Consider the following 21001-nt stretch of genomic DNA (forward strand, 5'->3'; position numbering starts at 1 on the left):
CACCGACACAACAAACACACAAGACAAGACAGCTCTATCGATGAAGTCACTTTGAGTTTGTTTGTCATTTGACAAACTTTGATGGAGCTGGATTTGACAAAGTCTTGTCTTGACAAACCTGTAGTGCCTGAAGATGAAGAAGATGAAAACTCTGACAGTTCTTCTTCGTCTTCATCTTCTTCATCTTTGGGCAACTCTACAGGAGATGAGACTGATGACGAGAGCACAGGACCATCAAAAAGACTGACAAGAGAACCACGAGCCTTGCCCGTAAGATCAGCAGTTGTGTTGTTGGCTTCTGAGGAGGGCTGCAGTCCAAAAGATTGCAGCATGAAATTCATGAAGCCAACAAATGAAACAACAAAGCTGAATTGAAACCTGAGGGAGTTCAAGAAGGACACAATGTCGCTTACATTTCCCAATGTAGGCTGCAATGCAAAATCTGGATTGAGGTGCTGAAGGTTTCAATTCAGCAGTGAGGACGTGGACGAGGACTTGACAAACAATCAAATCGACAGACATCATCTACCCGGCCAGCTTCAATCTAGTATCACTTAAAAAATTATCTAGTGAGCTAGATCAGTCATGTAAATGGGTGCTGGTGCCATCTCAAACAGGCCACACTTCAAAAACACTTTCTGAAGACTTGACCACCATTAATCGCAATACCCACTCATTCACAAACTACTATGTCAAAAGTTCAATGGAAAGTGATTTGACTTGCTATCCATTGGTTTATGGCGCTTTACCCAAAAAATATTTGGACGTGGCCAAACACTTAATGTCTATCATGCATGAACAGTATGAAGTGTGCATAAAGTCAGGCAAAACGTGTTCCGGAACACCTCTTCAACATGAAAAATATAACTACACGCACTTTGCTGATGGTGAGTTGGAAATCTTAGTACATAGCTACTGGCAGCTAGAGACTACAGATTTGCTGCAATGGAGGAGCGATGTGCCCTGACAAAAACTTAAGGCACAATTTACAGCCATGTAGCTAGAATTGCATCTCGTGTTGGAGTCTGAAACATGAAAAATCCAGCAAAAGTCACCAGAAGCACCACTACCAAAATCTCTGGTAGATTTGAGAAAGGCTATGGATTCAATTAGGAAGTTTGCAAAATTTGATTCAAAATCCATAACAGCGGCAAGTCTTCTCATTGTTAAAGTATGTTTTGGTACAATTTTTGCATGTCTAGCCCTGAGGCTAGGAAACGGTAGTGCATGTTCATGAAGAACTGCAAGTTACACTACTATTTGTGTGAACACACACAATACGCAATCATGCAAATGTTCAAGGCGGCAGCACCCATTTTGAAGCCCAAATTTGATCAAACAAATGCTATTGAAAATGAGACTCAGTTCGTTGTTCCCATTTTATCGATAGCCAACATTTTTGAAATATTTTCCAATGTGCTATCGCTGAAGCACAAAGAAGGTGTACATGAGTTGCAAGCAGTATACAATAATTTATTGTATACAGTAGCGCATAGCATCAGGTTCCATATGCTTTATCATGGCATAGTGAATGAAACAAATACCATTATCACTGAGTGACACCTAAGTGGCTTTATAGGCAATCATATGCCTTACAAGAAGAGCTCTCCTCCTTTGATGCCACATCTGACAACAACGAAAGTCAACATCATCGAGAATATAATTGATGTGACCATCAAGACTGATGAGTTGATTGTAGATCGAACAAAAAAGTGGTATGCGATAAAGATGCCAAAGTGTTGCTGGGTAGCTACATGCGATATGTTCTATTCGCAGCTACTGTTGGCCCATTGTCACATTTCGCTTCGAGTGGTCTTGATGGGAGCAATAGTAGTAAATCCTGGGCCAAAATTCTAACTTCGGCTGTCGATTCGTACTTGGAAACAGATTTTTGTGACATAAGACGAATCACCAAGATCCCGATTGTGGCTGACGCCGATCTTGATATTTTATTGAGAGACGGTGTCACAATTATCAACTTCTTAGATGTAGAAAGGCAAAAGGCAGAAGGCACATACTTGGAGAAGTCTGATGATTCAGATGACTCCATGTATTTACCCAAAGTCTTGAGCAGTGACAGTTATGATATTGATGATCAAGAGTTGTCATGTCTGGATAGCAATGGAAAGATATTGGTGCACGCATATACCGAACCAGAAATGAAATGAGGCGCAAAGTCTCAACGCGTTGCACTGCAAGCACCCCGTTCACAGCCACCTTTGAACACAGCATCGGCAGCTGCTGAGTATAGTCAAAATGCAGAAAGTTCTGGGTTGCCGCCGGATTCCCAGTACAATCCTGAAGATCCGAACATGTTAAGGATGGCAAGCTCAGCTAAAAAAAAATACAATCTTGTGAGAGCATCAAAAATATCCAACAAGAAGCGACTCTTGGACGATTGTGCTGATGCTTTTCACAAGAGAAAGCATGAAGAATGCCGACCACCAGCCAAGCATAGGTCGTGAACTAACAAGTTGAGCATCGAAACTGTAATATGCCGGTATATACCAACTGTTCGCAGTTTCATCGATAAATGCTGACGCATTAAGTGTGTGCTCTGTGCTCACACATTGACTGAAAAGCTGATAAAAGTCACTGACGAGTTGATCTTGCCCATTTGCTGTTTTTGTGTTTACACAATGGACAAGATCGAGCCGCTCACCAAGGCTCAGCTCGTCACACTCATTCATTGGGTGGAAAATAAGTACAGAGCACCGCTCGGGTTTTCAGTATTGAATAAGACTTCGCATGTTTGGTTGACCGATATCAGCCAACTTTTCAAAACTCGGGTTAGTTATAATCATGTACAAAGATTAGAGAAGTTGGCTGCTAAAAGAAGATGTCCGACAATGGTCCGACAATGGTTTCGATGGACTTGAAATTTGAAACTCAAGGTCCTTAAACACTATTAGGATCTAACATGAACAATTTCAATCGAATGAAATTGAAGATGGCGGATGAAATGGCGAAAATGTTGTCAAAACTTCAGTTTTTCGCGATTTTATCAAAACGGCTCCAACGATTTTGATCAAATTTATACCTAGAATAGTAATTAACAAGCTCTATCAACTGTGTAACTTTCAAAATCTGAATGGATAAATAAAAATTCCTATTTGAAGAAATTTATAGGTCTAAGTGAAATAATAGGCTAATATCACCAAAGATGATAACGTTAAAGATTAGATAATATCAGGCATCATGGCCAAATTGTACAACAGCCGAATAGGAATGAAAATAATTTTTGCTACCTTATAATATTATATAAAATATTGAAAATTTGAGGTTAGGCGTAAAACATCTACTGATCGGTGACCTAATGATCGACCAAGTCGCATAGCGTAGAATCTGACCAAACACCTTGGCAGAAACTTATTGTAGCGAAACAGTATTCAACTTGAGGAACCAAAGGTTACACTTGGCTAATTGTTGTAATATAAGAATCAATCTATAACCTTTATAAAATTACTTTGCATGTAAAAAGCATATTAAAAAACCCAAACAAAAATAATTAAATGTATTAAGGAATTGAATGACTGCCTTTATTTTTGTAGAGAGCGAAGTTAGGGCGCAGTCGGCCCTCTCTTACACTTAACTCTCTATTACAAGATAACAATACAAAAAATACAAATAATATGATAAAGAAAAAAAAATATTACAAACAATATGAAAAAAACAAACTATATCTACTTATTAAATAATAACAAATTTTAAATAATTGAAAAGAGAACAAAATAAATTAACTTGGAAAAAAAATGTATATAACAATACTGATTAACAGTAGTGATACTTCATCACTGTAGTGAACAAAAAAAAAAAAGATCCTAATGTAACAAAATACAAAAACGACAACTATAGTGTTTGCTATAGTGTTTGCTATACATTCCATTCCTACATATTATTATAAATCTTGAAGTGAATAAGTAAATCACATTTATATTTAATGATTGTAAAAAAAAAAAAAAGACCATCAAGGAGCCAATTTCAAGATTCTACATTCACACACACACACACACACACACACACACACACACACACACACACACACACACACACACACACACACACACGTACAAAGAAGATATATTGATCAATACACAGTCGCTATAAGTCGCTCCAGCCAGCCCCCCTCACAAAGTTCATGACAGCCGCACTGAACTGGGATTGCCGCTGAATTGCCCTCACCTCCATTAAGGAAGTAGGAGGTTACTAGGCGCATGGATACTATAATAATTTGCATGCACCAATCAAATGGTGGCAATTGATAGGCGGCAATAGTGAGCCGATTCAAATATATTTGTATATATTTCTACAAATGATAAGAATTTATGAATTGTTATTGTGCAGTTTATGTTTTGGATATGGCCCGAAGGCAAATAAATTATTAAAGATGTAACATAAGAAATAATTTAATAGTTTGGTACGGTCCATTTGAGCCATGAATGGCGGAGGAAAAGATTATTTAAATTTTATGTAAATTTGGAAATCGGAAATGAAAAATGTGAATTAGAAAAGAGAATTTCAACACTTGCCTGCCAACGACCACCATGAGATGTCACCAAAAATTATAGAGCGTAATATCTTACTATACCTTTGATAGCTTAAAGTTAAATCGAATTTCTAAATTTTTTCATAAGACTTTGTGATGCTAATGTAAAGCAGAAGTCATTTTTAAATAATTTTTTAACCCCTTGGAAGAGACGACTCTGGCTACAAATAATCCAGTACCACCAGGAGTTTGGATTGACATCAGCAGCTCATAGAAAATTCCAGCACGTGAGTGAAAAATATTCGAAATAGTGATAGGGCGCCCTCAGTGCTTCAAAATGAAATAAGAATCAAAGCTAGCTCGTCGAAAGGTTTTTTCATTAATTAAGAATTTGGTAAGAATACTTGTGCAAGTTTAAAGATAGTATAAAAGGTATTTTATTAGGTAGTAATGAATCAATCCATATATCAAAAGATACATCAATCAAAGAATACTAAGTACTAGGCTGTTAATACAATATTCATATGATCATTAATTTCTGCAATATAATTTGCGATAATATAATGTAGCTCTGATTCACTAGATGAATTGATCTATCTATTCCGTCAGGTGCCGAATCTCGCAGCCTGAGATAAAAAATATTTATTATAAAGAAATCTATACAGTATTCAACTTGAGGAACCAAAGGTTACACTTGGCTAATTGTTGTAATATAAGAATCAATCTATAACCTTTATAAAATTACTTTGCATGTAAAAAGCATATTAAAAAACCCAAACAAAAATAATAAATGTATTAAGGAATTGAATGACTGCCTTTATTTTTGTAGAGAGCGAAGTTAGGGCGCAGTCGGCCCTCTCTTACACTTAACTCTCTATTACAAGATAACAATACAAAAAATACAAATAATATGATAAAGAAAAAAAAATATTACAAACAATATGAAAAAAACAAACTATATCTACTTATTAAAATAATAACAAATTTTAAATAATTGAAAAGAGAACAAAATAAATTAACTTGGAAAAAAAATGTATATAACAATACTGATTAACAGTAGTGATACTTCATCACTGTAGTGAACAAAAAAAAAAAGATCCTAATGTAACAAAATACAAAAACGACAACTATAGTGTTTGCTATAGTGTTTGCTATACATTCCATTCCTACATATTATTATAAATCTTGAAGTGAATAAGTAAATCACATTTATATTTAATTGATTGTAAAAAAAAAAAAAAAGACCATCAAGGAGCCAATTTCAAGATTCTACATTCACACACACACACACACACACACACACACACACACACACACACACACACACACACACACACACACACACACGTACAAAGAAGATATATTGATCAATACACAGTCGCTATAAGTCGCTCCAGCCAGCCCCCCTCACAAAGTTCATGACAGCCGCACTGAACTGGGATTGCCGCTGAATTGCCCTCACCTCCATTAAGGAAGTAGGAGGTTACTAGGCGCATGGATACTATAATAATTTGCATGCACCAATCAAATGGTGGCAATTGATAGGCGGCAATAGTGAGCCGATTCAAATATTTGTATATATTTCTACAAATGATAAGAATTTATGAATTGTTATTGTGCAGTTTATGTTTGGATATGGCCCGAAGGCAAATAAATTATTAAAGATGTAACATAAGAAATAATTTAATAGTTTGGTACGGTCCATTTGAGCCATGAATGGCGGAGGAAAAGATTATTTAAATTTTATGTAAATTTGGAAATCGGAAATGAAAAATGTGAATTAGAAAAGAGAATTTCAACACTTGCCTGCCAACGACCACCATGAGATGTCACCAAAAATTATAGAGCGTAATATCTTACTATACCTTTGATAGCTTAAAGTTAAATCGAATTTCTAAATTTTTTCATAAGACTTTGTGATGCTAATGTAAAGCAGAAGTCATTTTTAAATAATTTTTTAACCCCTTGGAAGAGACGACTCTGGCTACAAATAATCCAGTACCACCAGGAGTTTGGATTGACATCAGCAGCTCATAGAAAATTCCAGCACGTGAGTGAAAAATATTCGAAATAGTGATAGGGCGCCCTCAGTGCTTCAAAATGAAATAAGAATCAAAGCTAGCTCGTCGAAAGGTTTTTTCATTAATTAAGAATTTGGTAAGAATACTTGTGCAAGTTTAAAGATAGTATAAAAGGTATTTTATTAGGTAGTAATGAATCAATCCATATATCAAAAGATACATCAATCAAAGAATACTAAGTACTAGGCTGTTAATACAATATTCATATGATCATTAATTTCTGCAATATAATTTGCGATAATATAATGTAGCTCTGATTCACTAGATGAATTGATCTATCTATTCCGTCAGGTGCCGAATCTCGCAGCCTGAGATAAAAAATATTTATTATAAAGAAATCTATTGGAAACCATGGAATTCAATATATATATTTGGATTATTAGTTTGTCAATTTATTATGCTGATTTAAGTATTTTGTATACGAAATAGAATCGTCCAAGTTGACAAGTATCAGCAAGTTGATATCAAAGCTACATGCAAATAGATGCATATGATCATGAAATGAAAGCACATGGTAACATTTCGTGCTATAGAACTTAAAGAATAATATTAATCTGTGATATTTTATTGATTTGGTTTCTTGTTATATTATATATTCCTGTTGCTCTATATATTTTTGTTTTGACTTATTTTTTGAGATATTTGTTAATATATAGATCAATTTTTTTATGGTGTACGATTCATTTTATTCTCATTACTATAGGATATAAGTTTTATATATATATATATATATATATATATATATATATATATATATATATATTATAAATTATCAGTATTATTGTGGAAGCTCATATCTGGGCCTATAAAGATTTTGATGAGACTTCTTCTTCCAGCTCAATCGTTTGATTGGTTGGCAGCCTTCCATCTAAATCTGTCCATTGCTACTCTCTTCCATTGTTCATAGCTCATAGCACCCAGATCCTTCGTCATTTGTCTTAAGTACTGTAGCCGGGGTCTCCCACGACCCCTTTGTCCATCAACTGTACCTTCCAGAATACTTGACGTAAATGCGTCGTGTCTTATTATATGTCCAATCCAAGAATGTCGTCTGGCCTTGAGAAAATTCAGAAGAGATCTTTTTTCTGCCGCCCTCTGGAATACCTCCTCATTCGTAACTCTGTCTGTCCATTTTATTTGAGCATACGCCTCCAACACCACACTTCAAAAGCATTCAGAGTCTTTTCCTCAGCCTTACCAATAGTCCACGTTTCAGACCCATAAAGAGCTATACTCCAAATGCAACTCTTTATTAGTCTCTTTCTTATTCCCAAGGTTAGACTATTTGAGGAAAGAAGCTGCCTTTTACTAATAAACATACCCTTAGCTTCTCTGATTAGGCGCTTTATATCCAGTCTATCTTTCTTTGATGAGACTATATCCTAGTAAAACCACGATCAGATTTTATAATTATTGAAATATTTCTCATGCTCTACCGATTGATGCCAAGCAGGAGGCTAATCGTTATTTAACTATAAAAAATAACATGACAACTGCAACAAGTATTTAGTATAATTTATAATTTTGTTTCTGTTTTTGTATAGTTAAATTTTCATTTTATTTTAATGATGTAATGTGCTTTTTTGGCAAAAAAAGATTCAATTCAATTTATCAAAAAATTCAGTTGTGTGAGTGTGCCACACCAGATTTTTATTACATGTAACCGGATCTCAAAAACGGATCTAATGATTCTCGATTCTCACGAAATTTGGAACAAAGTAGGTTTATGATATGAAAATTCTATTGCATTAGGTCTCAACCCTTTTTCTCTTTCTTTAGAAAAACATATTTAATTCAGAAAGTCCAAAATATTAACTAGATGCTTATGTAGAATAGTACATAGTAAATTAACAAATAATATTGTAGCAAACATAGTATATCATTCTAAAATTGTACACAATGTATACTCATTACCCACACACAAGTCTGAAGGCTTATGTGGATATCACACACAGTATTATTATTATTATTATTATTCCGATTTTTTAAGAAATGTATGGTCAAAATATCTGACTACCTACGTTCATGTAAGGGTGGTGCTCCGCCAGGTTTAACCAGAAGCGAGCAGAAAAGCTTTTTTGCAATGGTACAATGGTCCAGTTTTTAATTTCGAATCAATGGTTAGAATGAACACAGTAAAACTAATTTTGGCCCATGACTTGAGATCGAATATTGCTTAAGCCACAAACAAACATCGATTTATACAATTTCCCGTCTGGAATTTAACAATCGAGGACGCAAAATAAGCTGGGGAAAGAACACTTCAATGTTGAACCAATTATTAAAATAGTAAATAGCTATGTAGAATAGTACATAGTAAATTAACAAATACACAATGTGTACTCATTACCCACGTGCAAGTCTGTTGTGTCTCCTCATATAACTGTAAATAAATTGTACAACTGAGAATTTTGTAGTATGAACTTGGCCATAAGCCTGTTGTGTCTCCTCATATAATTGTAAATAAATTGTACAGCTGAGAAAATGACTGACTTTGAATGTACAGTAGTATGAATTTGGAAAGGGACAGTTTTGGCCATAAGTGTCTCCTCATATAATTGTAAAATGTCTCTCCATATAACTGTAAATGTAAAATGACTGATTTTGAATGTAGTATGAATTTGGAAAGGGACAGTTTTGGCCATAAGCCTTTTATGTCTCCTCATATAATTGTAAATAAATTGTACAGCTGAGAAAATGACTGATTTTGAATATAGTTGCTTGTTTCAAAAAAATACTAATAAAAAAAGTCCACGGCCAGATGTTAACCAAACTGTATTTTCTATCATTTCATATTAAGCGATATTATCCTATCTATTCTATCTCTATATATATCTCTAATAATTACGATTTATGTATCTGTGTCACCACAGAATGTAATATCGTTTGGCAAGATCACTTCATATGACTGCATGAAAGTAGATCAAAAGTGAGGTATTGAAATTTATAAATGAGTATTATTATCCCCACCGACAGTTGTGGTTCTTATATAAAACAGATATATACAAGTAATTAGTCACGTCAGATATTACACATTGCGGATATGTCAATGGTTAGATACAGTATTATTCATAGCAAAAGTGATGTTTTCAGTATGTGCACCGATAGCAACAGCAATATTATAGTAAACCAGATGGTGGTAGTACCAGTAGCAACTTGCGATTGAAATTACGTAGTTCCAAACGAAAACACAAGTCAAACCGTATGCGGTTGGACAAGAGACAGTTTCAAAGCGTCGGCTGTTGTACCAGTGAATATACTACTACTTCTAACACTAGCTGTAAGCAGCCAGAGATGTCCGACAGTTACAAAGAATTTCCTCAGGCTACAGAAACTAGTTCTGATGGTGATTATTTTGTACTTGACTGCTCGGCGACACTCGCCAGCGATCAGGATTACTATAGACGGTTGTATTATGCCAAGCTTGCCGATGAAAACGATTCAGGGATTGAAGATTTGGATTGATCTCTTCTCTCTCTTACCAAAGTGTTCTCCTAGTGTGATATAGTGCAAGTCTCCAACTAATTTCGAAACAATCCAAGTATACGCCAGACTTGCATTATACGAGACTGTTTCTCTGTTATTACTTTAGTATGGCTTGGACTTTCCTACAGCAAAAGTTGGTGCTCTTGGGCATCATTCTTAGTATAATGACGTGTGTAATCATAATAACTATTCTTACATTGAATTATTTTAAACCACAAAAGCTGAACAGCGATTGTTATAATATTGCTGATAAACTAAAGAAAAATGAAAAAGCCATGAAAAAAGCAATGGCAGATAGCAATGTAGACATCGATACAGTACCAAATAATGTACACTTTGATTCGCTCTCAGTTGCATCTCTAGACGACACTTACGATGCAGAGCATTTAACATCGCTGGTTGGTTTTAATGCACCCTACTACAGATTGGTACATGAAACCGAAACCAGTATTAACCAAGATGGAAATAAAATTGCAATAATCTCAGAGTCCTACTAGGCTTAAGAACAATGGAAAAGTACAATTGAATTTACCAATAATTCTATGGAAACTACCACTACATTTTGTATTATATTTATTTTGTTATTTTATATTAGACAGTTATGTTTTTTGTTTGAAAATAAATTGGAAATTATATTTGAATTTGGATTTTATTATTCACATACACAGAATAACAGCAAGAGCAGCTACATGACAAAATATACATGACATAAATAAATATATATATATATATAATATATATATATATATATAATATATATATATATATATATATATATATATGTATATATTATTTATTTATGTCATGTAGCTGCTCTTGCTGTTATTCTGTGTATGTGAATAATAAAATCCAAATTCAAATATAATTTCCAATTTATTTTCAAACAAAAAACATAACTGTCTAATATAAAATAACAAAATAAATATAATACAAAATGTAGTGGTAGTTTCCATAGAATTATTGGTAAATTCAATTGTACTTTTCCATATATATATATATATATATATAAATATATATATATATATTATATATATATATATATATTATATATATATATATTATATATATATATATATAAGATTGAAGAGACTATGAGAGAGACATCATTTGGCTTCCAATACAGTACTCGTTATCAACATTTAACACAATCTATATGGTGAAAACATTTGAGCGACTATGCCGAAACAGCTTCAACTTTCTGAATACACTACAAGCAAGCTGCTCACACTATACGGCAATCCAAGCGACAATGACGACTATCAGACATTGTATAGCAACGTGGACGCGTGCCAACCAGAACTCAAGCTCGAATCACAAACTATCAAACTCGACGACATTCAGAGGAAAATTATCGATCAAAGTGAATACATGGATTCTATTGAACTAGACCAGACAATTATCCCAAAACTGGACACCTTTTGCTACGATACAATAGACACATTAATGAAAACTCTAGATTCAGCACCGGCAGATAATCAATCCTGTAATATCAACTTGGTAAAAATTAAACATTTTGAACAAGTCAAAGCTTACACTTCGGATATTATTGGTGGCAAGTTTTTTCCATCAAGGTTTTGTCTAAGTGTTGGCAAAGTATCACCAAGCTGCAGTGTGAGAATCAATACTGGGTATATAATAACTATTCCTGATATTTTTGTAAGCCTCGTAAACTGGTGAATGGAAAAATCGTTCAAGACCAAAAGTTTATACCACAGCCACAGTTTGTAATTTTGCCGTGCTTTCATCTGAATGAACAACAGAAAAGCGATATTATCACATGCATGTATTCACGAGATCCAGAGGACACTGGTCTTTTAACGTTTTCATTTACAACAAGAAGCGGCGATGTTGGTGATGTGCTGGTTGTTTTAAAAGCGTTTGCAACCGCTACACAAATCACAAACTCGTTTCACATTACAAAGTCTGAATTGGCCGGCGCTGTTCAAACAATCGCTAAACCAAGAGACTTTAAAAATGGAAAATATACAGCAAATTTAAAAATAAAATTTGACGCCGCTTCGATGGAGGTGCAAGACAGCAGTACACCTATCGCGTTATTCAAAACCTACAATACTGCGGTGCGTCCCGAAGCACACCAAAAACAGCAGTGACTTGTGTTTGATGCCACTCGAAACATTATTTTGTTCTCTAGTCGCAAAAGAGAATGGTTCAACAAACATCTAACCACATTTAGTGGCGTTTTAACAAAATCCAAACATCTTGTACCATTTGTGGCTCGAAGCGATGCACAAGAAATTATTGCAAACACCCACTGTTGTACACTGATTGAGTCTAAGCGATCACTATTCAGTAACATACTAGATCATACGGAACAGCCAATTGGAGCTGTGAAAATAATCAACGGCGCATTTGCAAATATAGACCAATACGATGGCATGAGGAAAAGTATGAAGCAGTTGGTGAAGGGTTTGTCTGGTCTCAGTACAGGCGTAAAACACTGTAGACGACTGCAAACTCAAGACCCCAAGCTCATCAGTGTCGGTATGAATAATCTTTTAAAATTATACGACTATCACAGAGTTGTATCAGCAAACAGCAAGTTATATGAGAATGTTATAAAGAGCGACAAGGAGATGTTTGAGTCGCAGCTGACAGTGTCGAAACCGTACAGCGTTCTCATCTCCCAAGCTTTGTGCTATTTGGCACACATCTACTAAGGTGTGTCGCTCAACAATCAACCAGCTAAATCAAATCCATATTTGATAGGCGAAGACACAACTACAGTCGCCGACAATTTGGTAATAGAGGAGGACACAACTATGGTAGCCGACACTTTGGTGATAGACGAAGACACAACTACGGTCGCCGACACTTTGGTGATAGGCGAAGACACAACTACAGTCGCCGACACTTTGGTAATAGAGGAGGACACAACTACAGTCGCCGACACTTTGGTAATAGAGGAGGACACAACTACAGTCGCCGACACTTTGGTAATAGAGGAGGACACAACTACAGTTGCCAACACTTTGGTAATAGAGGAGGACACAACTACAGTCGCAGACACTTTGGTAATAGAGGAGGACACAACTACAGTCGCCGACACTTTGGTAATAGAGGAGGACACAACTACAGTCGCTGACACTTTGGTAATAGAGGAGGACACAACTACAGTCGCCAACACTTTGAAGAGGAGTATAGACGAAGAAGACAACAAAGTGTCAGTTATCAAAAGAGCAAAAAATGAATAAGAATACTGTATATCAATATCATAAAATACCTATATACGTGTAATATATATATATATATATATATATTATATATATATATATATATATATATATATATATATAACATAATTTTCTTATATTATATTTTTATTTGTGTATGTCTCCTTATTTCTTTTATCAACAGATATATATATATATATATATTATAAATTATCAGTATTATTGTGGAAGCTCATATCTGGGCCTATAAAGATTTTGATGAGACTTCTTCTTCCAGCTCAATCGTTTGATTGGTTGGCAGCCTTCCATCTAAATCTGTCCATTGCTACTCTCTTCCATTGTTCATAGCTCATAGCACCCAGATCCTTCGTCATTTGTCTTAAGTACTGTAGCCGGGGTCTCCCACGACCCCTTTGTCCATCAACTGTACCTTCCAGAATACTTGACGTAAATGCGTCGTGTCTTATTATATGTCCAATCCAAGAATGTCGTCTGGCCTTGAGAAAATTCAGAAGAGATCTTTTTTCTGCCGCCCTCTGGAATACCTCCTCATTCGTAACTCTGTCTGTCCATTTTATTTTGAGCATACGCCTCCAACACCACACTTCAAAAGCATTCAGAGTCTTTTCCTCAGCCTTACCAATAGTCCACGTTTCAGACCCATAAAGAGCTATACTCCAAATGCAACTCTTTATTAGTCTCTTTCTTATTCCCAAGGTTAGACTATTTGAGGAAAGAAGCTGCCTTTTACTAATAAACATACCCTTAGCTTCTCTGATTCGGCGCTTTATATCCAGTCTATCTTTCTTTGATGAGACTATATCCTAGTAAAACCACGATCAGATTTTATAATTATTGAAATATTTCTCATGCTCTACCGATTGATGCCAAGCAGGAGGCTAATCGTTATTTAACTATAAAAAATAACGTGACAACTGCAACAAGTATTTAGTATAATTTATAATTTTGTTTCTGTTTTTGTATAGTTAAATTTTCATTTTATTTTAATGATGTAATGTGCTTTTTTGGCAAAAATAGATTCAATTCAATTTATCAAAAAATTCAGTTGTGTGAGTGTGCCACACCAGATTTTTATTACATGTAACCGGATCTCAAAAACGGATCTAATGATTCTCGATTCTCACGAAATTTGGAACAAAGTAGGTTTATGATATGAAAATTCTATTGCATTAGGTCTCAACCCTTTTTCTCTTTCTTTAGAAAAACATATTTAATTCAGAAAGTCCAAAATATTAACTAGATGCTTATGTAGAATAGTACATAGTAAATTAACAAATAATATTGTAGCAAACATAGTATATCATTCTAAAATTGTACACAATGTATACTCATTACCCACACACAAGTCTGAAGGCTTATGTGGATATCACACACAGTATTATTATTATTATTATTATTATTATTATTATTATTACTCTTATTATTATTATTATTATTATTATTATTATTATTATTATTATTATTATTCCGATTTTTTAAGAAATGTATGGTCAAAATATCTGACTACCTACGTTCATGTAAGGGTGGTGCTCCGCCAGGTTTAACCAGAAGCGAGCAGAAAAGCTTTTTCGCAATGGTACAATGGTCCAGTTTTTAATTTCGAATCAATGGTTAGAATGAACACAGTAAAACTAATTTTGGCCCATGACTTGAGATCGAATATTGCTTAAGCCACAAACAAACATCGATTTATACAATTTCCCATCTGGAATTTAACAATCGAGGATGCAAAATAAGCTGGGGAAAGAACACTTCAATGTTGAACCAATTATTAAAATAGTAACTAGCTATGTAGAATAGTACATAGTAAATTAACAAATACACAATATGTACTCATTACCCACGTGCAAGTCTGTTGTGTCTCCTCATATAACTGTAAATAAATTGTACAACTGAGAATTTTGTAGTATGAACTTGGCCATAAGCCTGTTGTGTCTCCTCATATAATTGTAAATAAATTGTACAGCTGAGAAAATGACTGACTTTGAATGTACAGTAGTATGAATTTGGAAAGGGACAGTTTTGGCCATAAGTGTCTCCTCATATAATTGTAAAATGTCTCTCCATATAACTGTAAATGTAAAATGACTGATTTTGAATGTAGTATGAATTTGGAAAGGGACAGTTTTGGCCATAAGCCTTTTATGTCTCCTCATATAATTGTAAATAAATTGTACAGCTGAGAAAATGACTGATTTTGAATATAGTTGCTTGTTTCAAAAAAATACTAATAAAAAAAGTCCACGGCCAGATATTAACCAAACTGTATTTTCTATCATTTCATATTAAGCGATATTATCCTATCTATTCTATCTCTATATATCTCTAATAATTACGATTTATGTATCTGTGTCACCACAGAATGTAATATCGTTTGGCAAGATCACTTCATATGACTGCATGAAAGTAGATCAAAAGTGAGGTATTGAAATTTATAAATGAGTATTATTATCCCCACCGACAGTTGTGGTTCTTATATAAAACAGATATATACAAGTAATTAGTCACGTCAGATATTACACATTGCGGATATGTCAATGGTTAGATACAGTATTATTCATAGCAAAAGTGATGTTTTCAGTATGTGCACCGATAGCAACAGCAATATTATAGTAAACCAGATGGTGGTAGTACCAGTAGCAACTTGCGATTGAAATTACGTAGTTCCAAACGAAAACACAAGTCAAACCGTATGCGGTTGGACAAGAGACAGTTTCAAAGCGTCGGCTGTTGTACCAGTGAATATACTACTACTTCTAACACTAGCTGTAAGCAGCCAGAGATGTCCGACAGTTACAAAGAATTCCTCAGGCTACAGAAACTAGTTCTGATGGTGATTATTTTGTACTTGACTGCTCGGCGACACTCGCCAGCGATCAGGATTACTATAGACGGTTGTATTATGCCAAGCTTGCCGATGAAAACGATTCAGGGATTGAAGATTTGGATTGATCTCTTCTCTCTCTTACCAAAGTGTTCTCCTAGTGTGATATAGTGCAAGTCTCCAACTAATTTCGAAACAATCCAAGTATACGCCAGACTTGCATTATACGAGACTGTTTCTCTGTTATTACTTTAGTATGGCTTGGACTTTCCTACAGCAAAAGTTGGTGCTCTTGGGCATCATTCTTAGTATAATGACGTGTGTAATCATAATAACTATTCTTACATTGAATTATTTTAAACCACAAAAGCTGAACAGCGATTGTTATAATATTGCTGATAAACTAAAGAAAAATGAAAAAGCCATGAAAAAAGCAATGGCAGATAGCAATGTAGACATCGATACAGTACCAAATAATGTACACTTTGATTCGCTCTCAGTTGCATCTCTAGACGACACTTACAATGCAGAGCATTAACATCGCTGGTTGGTTTTAATGCACCCTACTACAGATTGGTACATGAAACCGAAACCAGTATTAACCAAGATGGAAATAAAATTGCAATAATCTCAGAGTCCTACTAGGCTTAAGAACAATGGAAAAGTACAATTGAATTTACCAATAATTCTATGGAAACTACCACTACATTTTGTATTATATTTATTTTGTTATTTTATATTAGACAGTTATGTTTTTTGTTTGAAAATAAATTGGAAATTATATTTGAATTTGGATTTTATTATTCACATACACAGAATAACAGCAAGAGCAGCTACATGACAAAATATACATGACATAAATAAATATATATATAAATAATATATATATATATATATATATATATATATATATATATATATATATATATATATATATATATTATATATATATAATATATATATTATTATATATATATATATATTATATATATATATATATATATATATATATATATATATCTATATATATATGTATATATTTATTTATTTATGTCATGTAGCTGCTCTTGCTGTTATTCTGTGTATGTGAATAATAAAATCCAATTCAAATATAATTTCCAATTTATTTTCAAACAAAAAACATAACTGTCTAATATAAAATAACAAAATAAATATAATACAAAATGTAGTGGTAGTTTCCATAGAATTATTGGTAAATTCAATTGTACTTTTCCATATATATATATATATATGTATATAAAATATGTATATATATATTATATATATATATATATTTATTTATATATATATATATAAGATCGAAGAGACTATGAGAGAGACATCATTTGGCTTCCAATAGAGTACTCGTTATCAACATTTAACACAATCTATATGGTGAAAACATTTGAGCGACTATGCCGAAACAGCTTCAACTTTCTGAATACACTACAAGCAAGCTGCTCACACTATACGGCAATCCAAGCGACAATGACGACTATCAGACATTGTATAGCAACGTGGACGCGTGCCAACCAGAACTCAAGCTCGAATCACAAACTATCAAACTCGACGACATTCAGAGGAAAATTATCGATCAAAGTGAATACATGGATTCTATTGAACTAGACCAGACAATTATCCCAAAACTGGACACCTTTTGCTACGATACAATAGACACATTAATGAAAACTCTAGATTCAGCACCGGCAGATAATCAATCCTGTAATATCAACTTGGTAAAAATTAAACATTTTGAACAAGTCAAAGCTTACACTTCGGATATTATTGGTGGCAAGTTTTTTCCATCAAGGTTTCGTCTAAGTGTTGGCAAAGTATCACCAAGCTGCAGTGTGAGAATCAATACTGGGTATATAATAACTATTCCTGATATTTTTGTAAGCCTTGTAAACTGGTGAATGGAAAAATCGTTCAAGACCAAAAGTTTATACCACAGCCACAGTTTGTAATTTTGCCGTGCTTTCATCTGAATGAACAACAGAAAAGCGATATTATCACATGCGTGTATTCACGAGATCCAGAGGACACTGGTCTTTTAACGTTTTCATTTACAACAAGAAGCGGCGATGTTGGTGATGTGCTGGTTGTTTTAAAAGCGTTTGCAACCGCTACACAAATCACAAACTCGTTTCACATTACAAAGTCTGAATTGGCCGGCGCTGTTCAAACAATCGCTAAACCAAGAGACTTTAAAAATGGAAAATATACAGCAAATTTAAAAATAAAATTTGACGCCGCTTCGATGGAGGTGCAAGACAGCAGTACACCTATCGTGTTATTCAAAACCTACAATACTGCGGTGCGTCCCGAAGCACACCAAAAACAGCAGTGACTTGTGTTTGATGCCACTCGAAACATTATTTTGTTCTCTAGTCGCAAAAGAGAATGGTTCAACAAACATCTAACCACATTTAGTGGCGTTTTAACAAAATCCAAACATCTTGTACCATTTGTGGCTCGAAGCGATGCACAAGAAATTATTGCAAACACCCACTGTTGTACACTGATTGAGTCTAAGCGATCACTATTCAGTAACATACTAGATCATACGGAACAGCCAATTGGAGCTGTGAAAATAATCAACGGCGCATTTGCAAATATAGACCAATACGATGGCATGAGGAAAAGTATGAAGCAGTTGGTGAAGGGTTTGTCTGGTCTCAGTACAGGCGTAAAACACTGTAGACGACTGCAAACTCAAGACCCCAAGCTCATCAGTGTCGGTATGAATAATCTTTTAAAATTATACGACTATCACAGAGTTGTATCAGCAAACAGCAAGTTATATGAGAATGTTATAAAGAGCGACAAGGAGATGTTTGAGTCGCAGCTGACAGTGTCGAAACCGTACAGCGTTCTCATCTCCCAAGCTTTGTGCTATTTGGCACACATCTACTAAGGTGTGTCGCTCAACAATCAACCAGCTAAATCAAATCCATATTTGATAGGCGAAGACACAACTACAGTCGCCGACAATTTGGTAATAGAGGAGGACACAACTACGGTAGCCGACACTTTGGTGATAGACGAAGACACAACTACGGTCGCCGACACTTTGGTGATAGGCGAAGACACAACTACAGTCGCCGACACTTTGGTAATAGAGGAGGACACAACTACAGTCGCCGACACTTTGGTAATAGAGGAGGACACAACTACAGTCGCCGACACTTGGTAATAGAGGAGGACACAACTACAGTCGCCGACACTTTGGTAATAGAGGAGGACACAACTACAGTCGCCGACACTTTGGTAATAGAGGAGGACACAACTACAGTCGCCGACACTTTGGTAATAGAGGAGGACACAACTACAGTCGCTGACACTTTGGTAATAGAGGAGGACACAACTACAGTCGCCAACACTTTGAAGAGGAGTATAGACGAAGAAGACAACAAAGTGTCAGTTATCAAAAGAGCAAAAAATGAATAAGAATACTGTATATCAATATCATAAAATACCTATATACATGTAATATATATATATATATATATATATATATATATATATATATATATATATATATATATATATATATAACATAATTTTCTTATATTATATTTTATTTGTGTATGTCTCCTTATTTCTTTTATCAACAGAACATAGTATAGATAGATTGATTATTCTGAGGGAAAACCGTGAGTGCTCTACTGCCTGTATGTGAAAATGTAAAGGAATTAAACATTTTGAAAGAATCTGGCTATACTACCCGTGTATTTTCAAAATCTATAAATGTAAGATCAACACAATATCAAACGGCTTTGGTGTTGGCACATATAAGTAAAAATCGAATGAATAATCGTAAAGAAAACTATAGGAATCATTTTACTCTGTATCAAAACAACACAACTCTAGTACTTGTATGCTCTGAAACCACGCTACTGTATAGAGATCACGATGCAATACTTGAATACGATGTCTTTACACCAAAAGGCGCTTGTATGCGAACATCGTGTGTAGACGACTCTTGGTTGGTGTCTTACAATACGATAGAGTATAGCAATGCAAAACCAGAGTCTTTTGCAACCTATTTGTTGTTGTGCTGGGGCGAATGGTGGTACTTTGATAGAGGTGTGTGTTTTAATGGAATTACAGCGTACGAGCGCGGTACAGTGTGCGACAGTATGTTTATATACTTGGAACTGCATCCAAAAATCAAACTAGTGAGACCACTGCAACAGCAGCAGCCACAGAATTTGAATTTGAGATCAGTAGTATTTAATAATGCAGCTTTTCAACCGGATAGTGTAAACAGTCAGCCAATTCCATCTGGTTCACAACCAAGTAAACAAAATTTTTGTAATGCTGAAGCACATAATAAGGGCAGCTTTGGGTAAACCTAGACTCTATCCAAGTAGTGAGCTTTTTCGGGAATTGGGAGTACTTACTGTGAGGGAATTATATAGTAAAAATATTATCCAATATGCATACAAAAGTAATTTAAGACTAGAAATACGAGATACACCATACAACCTACGAGGCATAACGATAAACCAGCAAAGGGTAGACTTAGATTTATGCAGGAAACAATTCAAATACAGAATGAATAAAATTATGCGTTTAGTTCCAATGAGAATAGTAGAGATGAGCTGCAAAAAATATCACACTAGAGAATTTGATGATTGGTTGAAAGCAAATACTATATTGTAATCCTTAAAACAGTAACCCTATCTAACAATATTTGCTTCAAACTAACAAGTGAGCTGCCATCTTGAAGAATAAAAAAATTGAAATAAATGAATAACTGATTTTTATAAATTGAGCTGAATTTCAATCCAGGAAAAAATAAATACGAGAATAAATCATCTAAACTTCAGTGTATTTGCTGTTATCATATTGATTTACATTTGCTTCAATCTAGAAAATTTTATGAAAACAGGAAATATTATTTCAA

The 21001-nt window shown here is 34.5% G+C and overlaps 1 protein-coding gene across 1 annotated transcript; it reads left to right on the forward strand.

Annotated features, from left to right (window-relative positions):
* The first annotated feature begins 17504 nt into the window (after positions 1-17504).
* Positions 17505-18924, forward strand: LOC120350205. Its single transcript, XM_039422748.1, has 3 exons — positions 17505-17688; positions 18024-18425; positions 18805-18924. Exons 1-3 carry the CDS (start codon positions 17505-17507, stop codon positions 18834-18836), a joined length of 618 nt encoding a protein of 205 aa, XP_039278682.1. The 3' UTR covers positions 18837-18924.
* Positions 18925-21001: the final 2077 nt, after the last annotated feature.

Source organism: Nilaparvata lugens, chromosome 3, assembly GCF_014356525.2.
Source record: "Nilaparvata lugens isolate BPH chromosome 3, ASM1435652v1, whole genome shotgun sequence".
Lineage (NCBI taxonomy): Eukaryota > Metazoa > Arthropoda > Insecta > Hemiptera > Delphacidae > Nilaparvata > Nilaparvata lugens.